This window comes from Bombina bombina, chromosome 4 (genome assembly GCF_027579735.1).
Source record: "Bombina bombina isolate aBomBom1 chromosome 4, aBomBom1.pri, whole genome shotgun sequence".
Taxonomy (NCBI): Eukaryota; Metazoa; Chordata; class Amphibia; order Anura; family Bombinatoridae; genus Bombina; species Bombina bombina.
In genome coordinates this window covers 1178445453-1178459109 of record NC_069502.1, presented here as the reverse complement: position 1 = coordinate 1178459109, position 13657 = coordinate 1178445453, and the positions used below count along the sequence as shown (strand labels likewise).

At 36.8% G+C, this 13657-nt stretch overlaps 1 protein-coding gene across 1 annotated transcript in view; it reads left to right on the top strand.

Moving 5' to 3' along the window:
- The window catches only part of PLB1 (phospholipase B1), a 185362-nt gene that overhangs the window by 97649 nt on the left and 74056 nt on the right, over positions 1–13657 (top strand). The window contains exons 37-40 of the mRNA XM_053712807.1: positions 1089–1149; positions 2201–2259; positions 2589–2662; positions 11498–11541. Coding sequence (XP_053568782.1) covers positions 1089–1149; positions 2201–2259; positions 2589–2662; positions 11498–11541 — 238 coding nt within the window. The remainder of the gene's footprint in view (positions 1–1088; positions 1150–2200; positions 2260–2588; positions 2663–11497; positions 11542–13657) is intronic.

Below are 13657 nucleotides of genomic sequence, written 5' to 3'. Positions count from 1 at the left end.
TGCTTGTGCAATGTTAAATGCCGACAGCGTATGCTGTCGGCATTCAGCGATATCTGTTGGACATGATACGCTACAGTGTATCATGTCAGACAGAGATTGATAAATCGGCCCCAGAGCATGTCATTTTGAACAACTTTCCAAAGTGCTTCTGTTATTTAATTTGCTTTGTTATTTTGGTATCCTTTGTTGAAAAGCATAACTAGTTAGGGCTTGAAGCAGCAGTACACTACTTGGAGCTAGCTGCTAACTGGTGCTTCTTTTCATTGGCTCACATGTGTTCAGCTAGCTCCTAGTAGTGCATTGCTGCTCCTTCAACAAATGATACAAAGAGAAGGAAAGGAAGCAAATTTTATAATAGGAGTAAATTGAAAATTTGTTCAAAATTGTATTCTGTACCATGAACCATGCAGGAAAAATATTTGGTTTCATGTCCTTTTAAGGTCTCAGACTTCTCCCTCTGCTAAATAATCTGGTAAATCATGCCATACTATCATTATGATATTCGGAACAAAGAAGACTGTTTTCTTTTTGCAATAGCATAGCCCTAAAGCAAACTCTGCATCCCCCGCTTCTCGCCATCTTTAATATGAAGGGTCTCAGAGAGCAATGGCAATAATGTAAATTATAATCCACATGACCCTATCAACTATAGGGAACAGTTATGAATTATCCTCTGCTGTAAAACAAAGCAAGAATATAAGGTCGCGAGCTGGCCTGTCTTTGGTCCAGCACCTGGGTACAGCTTGCTGATTGGTGGCTAAATGTAGCCAGCAATAAACAAGCAATATCCAGGCTTCTGAACCAAAAATGGGCCTGGCTTGTAAGCTTACATTCCTGCCTTTTCAAATAAAGATACCAAGAGAATGAAGAAAAAATTATAACAGAAGTAAATAAGAAAGTTGCTTAAAATTGCTGCTCTATTTGAATCATCAAAGAAAAAATGTAAAGTTCAAACAGTAGACTCTGCATTGCCTCAGAACATGTCTACACTAGGCTAACTCAGGGCTGATAATGTTCTGCAGATTCTGTTGCTGCTGACTTTAAGGTTTTTATTGCACTGATTCATCTGCTCTTTCTTTCTTTATTAGGTTCATGGAAGCAAACTTCTGTGTGCTGACAAAGCTCCGTCACCTGCAATACCTACCTCTGGTAATAAAACTAATATAACCATTTCTCTCAACTATTACTGTATATTTGGCTGCCATTTTGTTTCCTGAAAAGGTTGTCATGGCAATTTAGCATTGTATAACATTAGATATTGTAGGTAAATGGTGGTGTGGGATGCTATCATATTAGAGAAACATAAAACCTTTAAAGAAAAATAGTGTTAACTAACCCTAGTATGACTTTGTAATGTGCTATTTAAAGTTGTACCCATATATGACATCACAGTCATCTACATGGCACAATGCTGATCTAGGAACTTAAATAAAGCGAAAGAAAACTCTTAACATTTCTATATGTGAAAGAGCACTATATAAAAATGTGAAAGCTGTTCATTTTTAATTTTGAAACTACAGGAAGTCCACCTGGACCTTAAAGTGACATGAAACTCCAAAATTGTATTTTATAATTCAGGTAGAGAATAAAATTTTAAATAAAAGTACAATTTACTTCTAGTATCTAATTTGTTTCATTTTTTAGATATCCTTTGCTTAAGAAACAGCAATGCACATGGGTGAGCCAATTACACGAGACATCTGTGTGCAGCTACCAATCAGCAGCTACTAAGTCTATTTAAATATGCTTTTCAACAAAGTATATTAAGAGAAGAAGCAAATTAGATAATATAAGTAAATTGGAAAGTTGTTTTAAATTGCATGTTCTACCTGAATCATGGAAGTTTAATTTTGACTACACTGTCCCTTTAAGGACTGATTGGTCACTGGTTATTAAGCAGATTTCCCATGGCTATATTGGTGGACAGTGACACAACTCAAGTGAACACATTTTTTTTTCTATGTACAGGAATATCCATTTAACAAAAAACTGTTAATACATTTTAAAATGTCCCTTTTTAGTTGAATACTGGACACCTGGCAACCCTAGTGGTAAATGCTAGTTTTTGATTGGTTATTGACTTTAAGGCAATCTCCGAACAATAAAGTGAGATGCCTTCAAAAAGGCTTTTTTAACTACTCTATGGCCAGGTATCTAATCAGTTTGTTTTTAATTGTGTTGTTTTCTCTCTTCTTTTCAGTTCATGCCCTGAGACCTGCTGATATAACAGTTGTGGCAGCAGTTGGGGATTCATTAACCGTGAGTTTCAGAATGTTTAACAACGCTATGGCCACAATTCTCTAAAGTTCGCCGCGCATACGAGATTCTAAGATAAAATTTGTCAGCTGTAAGGTCCTTCATGGGATTCTCTAAAGACAAAATGTACTTTAATAGCTGTGTATCTCACTAAGGTGTGTACCCCATGTTTCTGTATATGAAAGAGAATCACATACACATAGTGAGGTGTTCAATAATTTACTTACCTTGCAAACTACCTCCTCCCTTTGACCCAGAAGGCCCTCTTCCCTCTTTATAAATCGTATGAGCTGTGAAGCTGTAAGGTGTTTATTATTGTCACTTTGTTGCAGGCTGGGAATGGCATTGCCTCAAAACCACAAGATGTCCTTGATGTGTTTACGGAGTACAGAGGCATGTCCTGGAGGTAAATATGAAAATGGATTCTGGGGACTGTTTAGTATAAGATCAAAAAGGCCACCCTCCATTTAGAGCATGAAATAAAAGGTGGTCATAGAATGGGTTGTGTCAGCCCTAACTATCACATCCATCATTGTCACATGTGTTTGCCAAAATATTACACCTACAATATCGCCATGGAAACATTATAGCCAGAGTCACCTGTGTAGGAATCACACAAGCCACATTGTCACCAGAGTGTAGGTAGACTCCTGTTGGATACCAGAAAGGTGGTATCCTAAAACATTTTAGGTCCGATTACAAGTGGACCGCTATTTAATGCTCCTGCTCGAGCGTTAACTGCTAGTAGTATGTTTTTTGTGCTTGTCATGTTGCGCTGACATTATGAGTTGTTGAAAGTAAACTGTTTGAAATGTGAAATATTTACAGTAAATACATAGTTAAAACATGTATTAAATATAAATATTGCATAAATATGCTTTTACACGTTTTCCTCTATTGAACTGCAAAGGGCTCCAATATATGTCTATTTGTTTACATATGAATTTATGTGTTTATATGTGTATATATGTCTGTAAATACATAGAGTATAAAAACATAAAAATGCATATGTATACTTAAGATATGTATATGTATGTAGCTCTATGTTAAAGGGACAGTTTACTCAAAAATGTTCTCCCTTTTAATTTGTTCCCAATGATCCACTTTACCTGCTGGAGTGTTTTAATATATTGGCATTTGAAATAGTTGATTTAGCCTGTGGTATCCCCATCCATCCTGAAAGTTTTTGGCCTCAAGGCCAAGCTGTGTTTACACAGCCAGTAGAAGAAAGTACACTCCCAGTGGGATATAGAAGAGATAAGGTAATATTTTTATTTTCCATTGTTCTCTCCAAGTATTGGGTATTGGTTTATGGACAGATATAAGATAAAGAAGCAAGTATATGTACACAATGTGATAAAGTAATGAGATCTGATTATACCTACAAGTTCAACCCATTATATTAGGTTGTGGCTTCAAAACACAAAATTAGCTATTTAATATACACAAATAAACAAATCTCATACATTTTATACTCTGCAGCTGGTAAAAAAAGTAATTGGAAACACATTAAAGGGAAAACTATTTTATAATATACTGTCCCTTTAAAACCCTTTGCATGGCTTTTTTCTCTAACACCTGAGACCTCGTATCTTTAAGCCCTTATAACGTTTGCGCGAATAATTTTTATTAGATGGTGTTTTTATAAGTGTAACTGTACTTTGTAACGTATTTTTGATGTGTTTTGTGCCACTTTTTTGTTTTGCGAAACAATTAACTAGAGCTCTGAGGACGCTGTAATCATTCTAGCATAAATTGCGATTGCGCTCAAGCGATCGAGTTTACTTTCAACTCGTAATACCAGCAGTAAGGCAGACGACTGCAAACACCCGCGATAAACCCCTTATTGCCAGAAAGTGTCAAAACATTAATCAGGCGCATTAATCTCACCAGCTTAAAGGAACACTAAACCCAATTTGTTTCTTTCATGATTCAGAGAGAGCATGACATTTTAAGCAACTTACTCCTATTATGAATTTTTCTTCGTTCTCTTGCTATCTTTATTTAAAAAGCAGGAATGTGATGCATAGGAGCCGGCACATTTTTGGTTGAGAACCTGGGTTGTGCTTGCTTATTGGTGGGTAAATGTAAGCCTCCAATAAGCAAGCGCTATCCATGGTGCTGAACCTAAAGTGGGCTGGCTGCTAAGATTTACATTCCTGCTTTTAAAATAAAGATAGCAAGAGAACAAAGAAAAATTGGTAATAGGAGTAAATTAGAAAGTTGCTTAAAATGTCATGCTCTATCTGAATCATGAAAGAAAACAATTGGGTTCAGTGTCCCTTTAAGTGATGGAAAGTTGAGAGACTATTGTTGGGTTATTTAATATTGAGTTAAACTATGTTTATAGTTAGTTGTTCATGTTAAACATTTTAGAATTGTAATAAAAATGTTACATTTGAAGAACCTTTGGATCCCTTAACAAACAGGCCTAATATTTTCTGGGGAGGTAGACTCTTGTATTGCAGAAATTGTGGATGCCGTTCAAATTTACTGGAGTTCATTTCTGTACATTAAAGTATTTTAAATGGTTATTAAAAGTAAAAATGTAACTTTAATAATTCAGATCATGCTTTACTTCTATCATTAAAATTGCTTTTTTTTCTTGGCATCATTTGTTGAAAAGAATACCTAGGTAGACTTAAACTATGAGGCCTATTTATCAAATGTCTGTCGGACCTGATCCGACAGTGCGGATCAGGTCCGACAGACATCGCTGAATGCGGAGAGCAATACGCTCGCTCTCTGTATTCAGCATTGCACCAGCAGCTCTTGTGAGTTGCTGGTGTAACGCCGCCTCCTGCAGACTCGTGGCCAATCGGCTGCCAGCAGGGGGGTGTCAATAAACCCGATAGTACTCAATCTGGTTGAATTGTGGCGATCTCTCTCAGCCTCATCAGAGCAAGCGGACAGGGTTATGGTGCAGCAGTCTTTAGACCGCTGCTTCATAACTGCTGTTTCTGGCGAGTCTGAAGACTCGCCACAAACACGGGCCCTCAAGCTACATACAGAGATTGATAAATGGGCCTCTATATATTTAACCATTTTGTAAGAGTTAAACAAAACATTATATGCACACAATAGTGCAATAATAAAATGTTGGTGCAAGGCAAGATCAAACGTTTCCAGAGGGTTAAGAGCAAATGCAGGATGGAAAGTAATACAGATACCGAAATTCTAGTAGCAAGAGGTTAAACTGTAGCACTTCCCAATAAGTGCAATCCGATAAACAGCAGAGTATGAGTAATACAGATACTGAAATTCTAGCAGCAAGAGGTTAAACTGTAGCAGAGTATGAGTAATACAGACACCGAAATTCTAGCAGCAAGAGGTTAAACTGTAGCAGAGTATGAGTAATACAGATACTGAAATTCTAGCAGCAAGAGGTTAAACTGTAGCAGAGTATGAGTAATACAGACACAGAAATTCTAGCAGCAAGAGGTTAAACTGTAGCAGAGTATGAGTAATACAGACACAGAAATTCTAGCAGCAAGAGGTTAAACTGTAGCAGAGTATGAGTAATACAGACACAGAAATTCTAGCAGCAAGAGGTTAAACTGTAGCAGAGTATGAGTCATACAGACACAGAAATTCTAGCAGCAAGAGGTTAAACTGTAGCAGAGTATGAGTAATACAGACACAGAAATTCTAGCAGCAAGAGGTTAAACTGTAGCAGAGTATGAGTAATACAGACACAGAAATTCTAGCAGCAAGAGGTTAAACTGTAGCAGAGAATGAGTAATACAGACACAGAAATTCTAGCAGCAAGAGGTTAAACTGTAGCAGAGTATGAGTAATACAGACACAGAAATTCTAGCAGCAAGAGGTTAAACTGTAGCAGAGTATGAGTAATACAGACACAGAAATTCTAGCAGCAAGAGGTTAAACTGTAGCAGAGTATGAGTAATACAGACACTGAAATTCTAGCAGCAAGAGGTTAAACTGTAGCAGAGTATGAGTAATACAGACACTGAAATTCTAGCAGCAAGAGGTTAAACTGTAGCAGAGTATGAGTAATACAGATACTGAAATTCTAGCAGCAAGAGGTTAAACTGTAGCAGAGTATGAGTAATACAGATACCGAAATTCTAGCAGCAAGAGGTTAAACTGTAGCAGAGTATGAGTAATACAGATAATGAAATTCTAGCAGCAAGAGGTTAAACTGTAGCAGAGTATGAGTAATACAGACACAGAAATTCTAGCAGCAAGAGGTTAAACTGTAGCAGAGTATGAGTAATACAGATACCGAAATTCTAGCAGCAAGAGGTTAAACTGTAGCAGAGTATGAGTAATACAGACACAGAAATTCTAGCAGCAAGAGGTTAAACTGTAGCAGAGTATGAGTAATACAGACACAGAAATTCTAGCAGCAAGAGGTTAAACTGTAGCAGAGTATGAGTAATACAGACACAGAAATTCTAGCAGCAAGAGGTTAAACTGTAGCAGAGTATGAGTAATACAGACACAGAAATTCTAGCAGCAAGAGGTTAAACTGTAGCAGAGTATGAGTAATACAGACACAGAAATTCTAGCAGTAAGAGGTTAAACTGTAGCAGAGTATGAGTAATACAGACACAGAAATTCTAGCAGCAAGAGGTTAAACTGTAGCAGAGTATGAGTAATACAGACACAGAAATTCTAGCAGCAAGAGGTTAAACTGTAGCAGAGTATGAGTAATACAGACACAGAAATTCTAGCAGCAAGAGGTTAAACTGTAGCAGAGTATGAGTAATACAGACACAGAAATTCTAGCAGCAAGAGGTTAAACTGTAGCAGAGTATGAGTAATACAGACACAAAAATTCTAGCAGCAAGAGGTTAAACTGTAGCAGAGTATGAGTAATACAGACACAGAAATTCTAGCAGCAAGAGGTTAAACTGTAGCAGAGTATGAGTAATACAGACACAGACATTCTAGCAGCAAGAGGTTAAACTGTAGCAGAGTATGAGTAATACAGACACAAAAATTCTAGCAGCAAGAGGTTAAACTGTAGCACTTCCCAATAAGTGCAATCCGATAAACAGCAGAGTATGAGTAATACACATGTATTCATTTAGAGAGAGATTAAAATGTAGTTGTGTCCAGTGAGTACAGTCAAGTGAAACAGGCATACTCAAGTATTTAGACATCAAGTAAGCATAAGGAAGTTATCAATAATCAGGCCAAATCAAGAAAGCATACATGGGTATTCAGGTTAATTCAACAACATTTTACTCTACATATCATTTCTCTAATTTTAATTAAAGGAACTTGAAACCCAATTTTTTTCTTTCATGATTCACATAGGCCTAGATTTAGAGTTCGGCGGTAGCCGTCAAAACCAGCGTTAGAGGCTCCTAACGCTGGTTTTGGGCGCCCGCTGGTATTTGGAGTCAGTGATTAAAGGGTCTAACGCTCACTTTTCAGCCGCGACTTTTCCATACCGCAGATCCCCCTACGCCATTTGCGTAGCCTATCTTTTCAATGGGATCTTTCTAACGCTGGTATTTAGAGTCGTTTCTGCAGTGAGCGTTAGAGCTCTAACGACAAGATTCCAGCCGCCTGAAAATAGCAGGAGTTAAGAGCTTTCTGGCTAACGCCGGTTTATAAAGCTCTTAACTACTGTACCCTAAAGTACACTAACACCCATAAACTACCTATGTACCCCTAAACCGAGGTCCCCCCACATCGCCGCCACTCGATTAAAATTTTTAACCCCTAATCTGCCGACCGCCACCTACGTTATACTTATGTACCCCTAATCTGCTGCCCCTAACACCGCCGACCCCTGTATTATATCTATTAACCCCTAACTTGCCCCCCACAACGTCGCCGCAAGCTACTTAAAATAATTAACCCCTAATCTTCCGACCGCAAATCGCCGCCACCTACGTTATCCCTATGTACCCCTAATCTGCTACCCCTAACATCGCCGACCCCTATGTTATATTTATTAACCCCTAATCTGCCCCCCACAACGTCGCCGACACCTACCTACACTTATTAACCCCTAATCTGCCGAGCGGACCTGAGCGCTACTATAATAAAGTTATTAACCCCTAATCCGCCTCACTAACCCTATCATAAATAGTATTAACCCCTAATCTGCCCTCCCTAACATCGCCGACACCTACCTTCAATTATTAACCCCTAATCTGCCGACCGGAGCTCACCGCTATTCTAATAAATGTATTAACCCCTAAAGCTAAGTCTAACCCTAACACTAACACCCCCCTAAGTTAAATATAATTTTTATCTAACGAAATAAATTAACTCTTATTAAATAAATAATTCCTATTTAAAGCTAAATACTTACCTGTAAAATAAATCCTAATATAGCTACAATATAAATTATAATTATATTATAGCTATTTTAGGATTAATATTTATTTTACAGGCAACTTTGTAATTATTTTAACCAGGTACAATAGCTATTAAATAGTTAAGAACTATTTAATAGTTACCTAGTTAAAATAATTACAAATTTACCTGTAAAATAAATCCTAACCTAAGATATAATTAAACCTAACACTACCCTATCAATAAAATAATTAAATAAACTACCTACAATTACCTACAATTAAACTAACACTACACTATCAATAAATTAATTAAACACAATTGCTACAAATAAATAACATTAAATAAACTATCTAAAGTACAAAAAATAAAAAAGAACTAAGTTACAGAAAATAATAAAATATTTACAAACATAAGAAAAATATTACAACAATTTTAAACTAATTACACCTACTCTAAGCCCCCTAATAAAATAACAAAGCCCCCCAAAATAAAAAATTCCCTACCCTATTCTAAAATACAAATATTACAAGCTCTTTTACCTTACCAGCTCGGAACAGCCAATAGAATGCGAGCTCAATCTGATTGGCTGATTGGATTGAACTATATTCTGATTGGCTGATTCCATCAGCCAATCAGAAAATTCCTACCTTAATTCCGATTGGCTGATAGAATCCTATCAGCCAATCGGAATTCGAGGGACGCCATCTTGGATGACGTCCCTTAAAGGAACCGTCATTCGTCGTCTAGTCGTCGGAAGAAGAGGATGGATCCGCGCTGGAGGTCTTCAAGATGGAGCCGGTCGTCATCGGATGGAAGAAGATAGAAGATGCCGCTTGGAGAAGATGTTTGCCGGTCCGGATGTCCTCTTCTTGCCGGATAGGAGGAAGACTTTGGACCCTCTTCTGGACTTCTTCAGTGGATGTCTAGCCCCCGCTTGGGTTGGATGAAGATCTTGGAGCCAGGACGGATCGGTGAACCTGGCATGGTGAAGACAAGGTAGGAAGATCATCAGGGGGGTAGTGTTAGGTTTATTTAAGGGGGGTTTGGGTTAGATTAGGGGTATGTGGGTGGTGGGTTGTAATGTTGGGGGGGGGGTATAGTATGTTTTTTTTTACAGGCAAAAGAGCTGAAATTCTTGGGGCATGCCCCGCAAAGGGCCCTGTTCAGGGCTGGTAAGGTAAAAGAGCTTGTAATATTTGTATTTTAGAATAGGGTAGGGAATTTTTTATTTTGGGGGGCTTTGTTATTTTATTAGGGGGCTTAGAGTAGGTGTAATTAGTTTAAAATTGTTGTAATATTTTTCTTATGTTTGTAAATATTTTATTATTTTCTGTAACTTAGTTCTTTTTTATTTTTTGTACTTTAGATAGTTTATTTAATGTTATTTATTTGTAGCAATTGTGTTTAATTAATTTATTGATAGTGTAGTGTTAGGTTAATTGTAGGTAATTGTAGGTAGTTTATTTAATTATTTTATTGATAGGGTAGTGTTAGGTTTAATTATATCTTAGGTTAGGATTTATTTTACAGGTAAATTTGTAATTATTTTAACTAGGTAACTATTAAATAGTTCTTAACTATTTAATAGCTATTGTACCTGGTTAAAATAATTACAAAGTTGCCTGTAAAATAAATATTAATCCTAAAATAGCTATAATATAATTATAATTTATATTGTAGCTATATTAGGATTTATTTTACAGGTAAGTATTTAGCTTTAAATAGGAATTATTTATTTAATAAGAGTTAATTTATTTCGTTAGATAAAAATTATATTTAACTTAGGGGGGTGTTAGTGTTAGGGTTAGACTTAGCTTTAGGGGTTAATACATTTATTAGAATAGCGGTGAGCTCCGGTCGGCAGATTAGGGGTTAATAATTGAAGGTAGGTGTCGGCGATGTTAGGGAGGGCAGATTAGGGGTTAATACTATTTATGATAGGGTTAGTGAGGCGGATTAGGGGTTAATAACTTTATTATAGTAGCGCTCAGGTCCGCTCGGCAGATTAGGGGTTAATAAGTGTAGGTAGGTGTCGGCGACGTTGTGGGGGGCAGATTAGGGGTTAATAAATATAACATAGGGGTCGGCGATGTTAGGGCAGCAGATTAGGGGTACATAGGGATAACGTAGGTGGCGGCGGTTTACGGAGCGGCAGATTAGGGGTTAAAAGTGTAATGCAGGGGTCAGCGATAGCGGGGGCGGCAGATTAGGGGTTAATAAGTGTAAGGTTAGGGGTGTTTAGACTCGGGGTACATGTTAGGGTGTTAGGTGCAGACTTAGGAGGTGTTTCCCCATAGGAAACAATGGGGCTGCGTTAGGAGCTGAACGCTGCTTTTTTGCAGGTGTTAGGTTTTTTTTCAGCTCAAACAGCCCCATTGTTTCCTATGGGAGAATCGTGCACGAGCACGTTTTTGATGCCGGCCGCGTCCGTAAGCAACTCTGGTATCGAGAGTTGCATTTGCGGTAAAAATGCTCTACGCTCCTTTTTTGGAGCCTAACGCAGCATTTGTTTGAACTCTCGATACCAGAGTTAAATTTATGGTGCGGCCAGAAAAAAACCCGCGGAGCGTTAACAGCCCTTTTACCGCCGAACTCTAAATCTAGGCCATAGAGAACACAATTTTAAATAACTTTCCAATTTACTTCTATTATCTAATTTGCTTCATCCTTTAGAGATCTTTTGTTGAAGAAATAGCAATGCACATGGGTTAGCCAATCAAGCGAGGTATCTATGTGCAGCCACCAATCAGCAGCTACTGAGCCTATTTGGCTATGCTTTTACACAAAGGATATCAAGAGAATGAATCAAATTACATAATAAAAGTAAATTAAAAAGCTGTTTAAAATTGCATGCTCTTTCTAAATCATGAAAAAAATAGGGTTTCATGTCCCTTTAATGTATTTTTTATTTTTTTATTTTGATGAGATATTATTGACACTTTTGTATTATATTTTTCAGTATTGGAGGAGATTCTACCCTGGACCGTGTTACTACCTTACCAAGTAAGAATAATTACATTTTTGAACTAAGATTGTGCTCAGATTTTAATATTCTGCTGGCTGAGATCATACCATACAATCCCATACAATAATACAGGAGACATTTCTACACTGAATTGTAGCTGCACACTACAAAATGTGCCTTGGTTTGATTTGCCTTAATTCATGCGTAAGAGCTCCCATTGTAACAATGAGATCATAGTGGATCAAAAAAGCAGCAAACACGATCTCAGTCAAAAGCTGGATTTCTCAGTTTATTTGTAAGTTCCAAACAATAGCTGGTGAACAGTCAGATAATACCTGACGCGTTTCGTGCATGCGCCAATGCGCTTCATTAGAGGTTCTAGGGGTGCAGAGACAAGCACTTTGCTCCTATTGGGAACTAGACCTTGTTATACACAGCTTTTTGCAAAATATACTACAGGCACTGAACTGTTTGTTTGGACTTACCCAGTGATTGCATTTAAGGCTGTCTGAGTGGTTTAAAGTTTTCTACGTCTATCACTAACCATCTTCTTGTTATAGGTCTACTTGGACTTTGTTTCTTGCATGGAATTTATTGTATGCATAACAGTGAGATCATGCTAGATATTGATTGAGCATGAATTAAAGGGACACTGAACCCAATTTTTTTCTTTTGTGATTCAGATAGAGCATGCAATTTTAAGCAACTTTCTAATTGACTCCTATTATCAAATTGTCTTCATTCTCTTGGTATCTTTATTTGAAATGCAAGAATGTAAGTTTAGATGCTGGCCCATTTTTGGTGAAGAAACTGGGTTGTTCTTGTTGATTGGTGGATACATTCACCGACCAATAAACAAGTGCTTTCCATGGTTCTGAATCAAAAAAATAGCTTAGATGCCTTCTTTTTACAAATAAAGAAAGCAAGAGAACAAAGAAAAATTGATAATAGGTGTAAATTAGAAAGTTGCTTAAAATTGCATGCTCTATCTGAATCATGAAAGAAAAAAATTTGGGTTCAGTGTCCCTTTAATTTATATTTTACTCAGTAATGTTAGCAGTGTTTCATTACACCCTTAGTCATCTTAAGCTGCAAATAGCCTCCTCCACCCCTTTCTATAAAATTCAGCAGTAACAGTAAAAAAAATATTTTATAATGACCATTGTTTCTGGTCACTTTGAAATGGCTGCTCCACCCACTGATGACATCACGATCTGGGCTGCATCTAAGCACTCTGCTGAATAGCACTGACAGTCTGTTGAATTTAATAAGTGAGTCTTTTGTAACTAGTGAAGCGTTTAATGCAGCCCGGATCGTGATGTCATCACTGGGCGAGCTTTGCAGCCATTTTAAAATGACCAGAAACAAGTCATCTTAAAATAAACTGTATGATAAAGAAAGGGTGCAAGAGGTTATTTGTAGCTTAATCTAAAGTAGGACTTTAAGATGACTAAGGTGTAGGCTGTCCCTTTAGACATTTTTACCTTGATCCAGCATGCGGAATTCATAATTAATTAATTGTCTGTGTGAAGTATTTTGTCTTTTTTTATTTTTCTTTAACTATTTTCAAGAGGTTTTTTTTTTTGAGATATGTTAGATTTTACTGGTTTATAGAGGGATTTGTTTTACTTTTGTTTGAATGTGTTTGTTCCGTAATGTTCTGTGATGTCAGTCTCCTTCGCTATGGAACTGATTCTATGCACTAAGAATTGATGTAGATGCTGTTCCATTGATTATAATCAACAAGAAGTTGACTTGGGGCAGGTACGCATCTAAATTCTGTAATATTTAAGTTACGTTTCGGCAAGTGTTTTCCTTAAGTTATCATTATCATGAATGGATTTTATTGAATGTAGCATAAACTACAAAATAGAAACCTAATTCTCATTAACTTTGTAGTATTTTGAATTACAGCAAAGATAATATATAATATTATTTAAAGTAGAATAATTTACTAGTGATAGATATCCAATGATCTACTAAGTGGTTTAAAGGGACATTAAATATATAATGTGTCAACAATTAAAGGGACACTGAACCCAATTTTTTTCTTTCATGATTCATATAGAGCATGCAATTTTAAGCAACTTTCTAATTTACTTCTATTATCAGTTTTTCTTCATTCTCTTGCTATCTTTATTTGAAAAAGAAGGC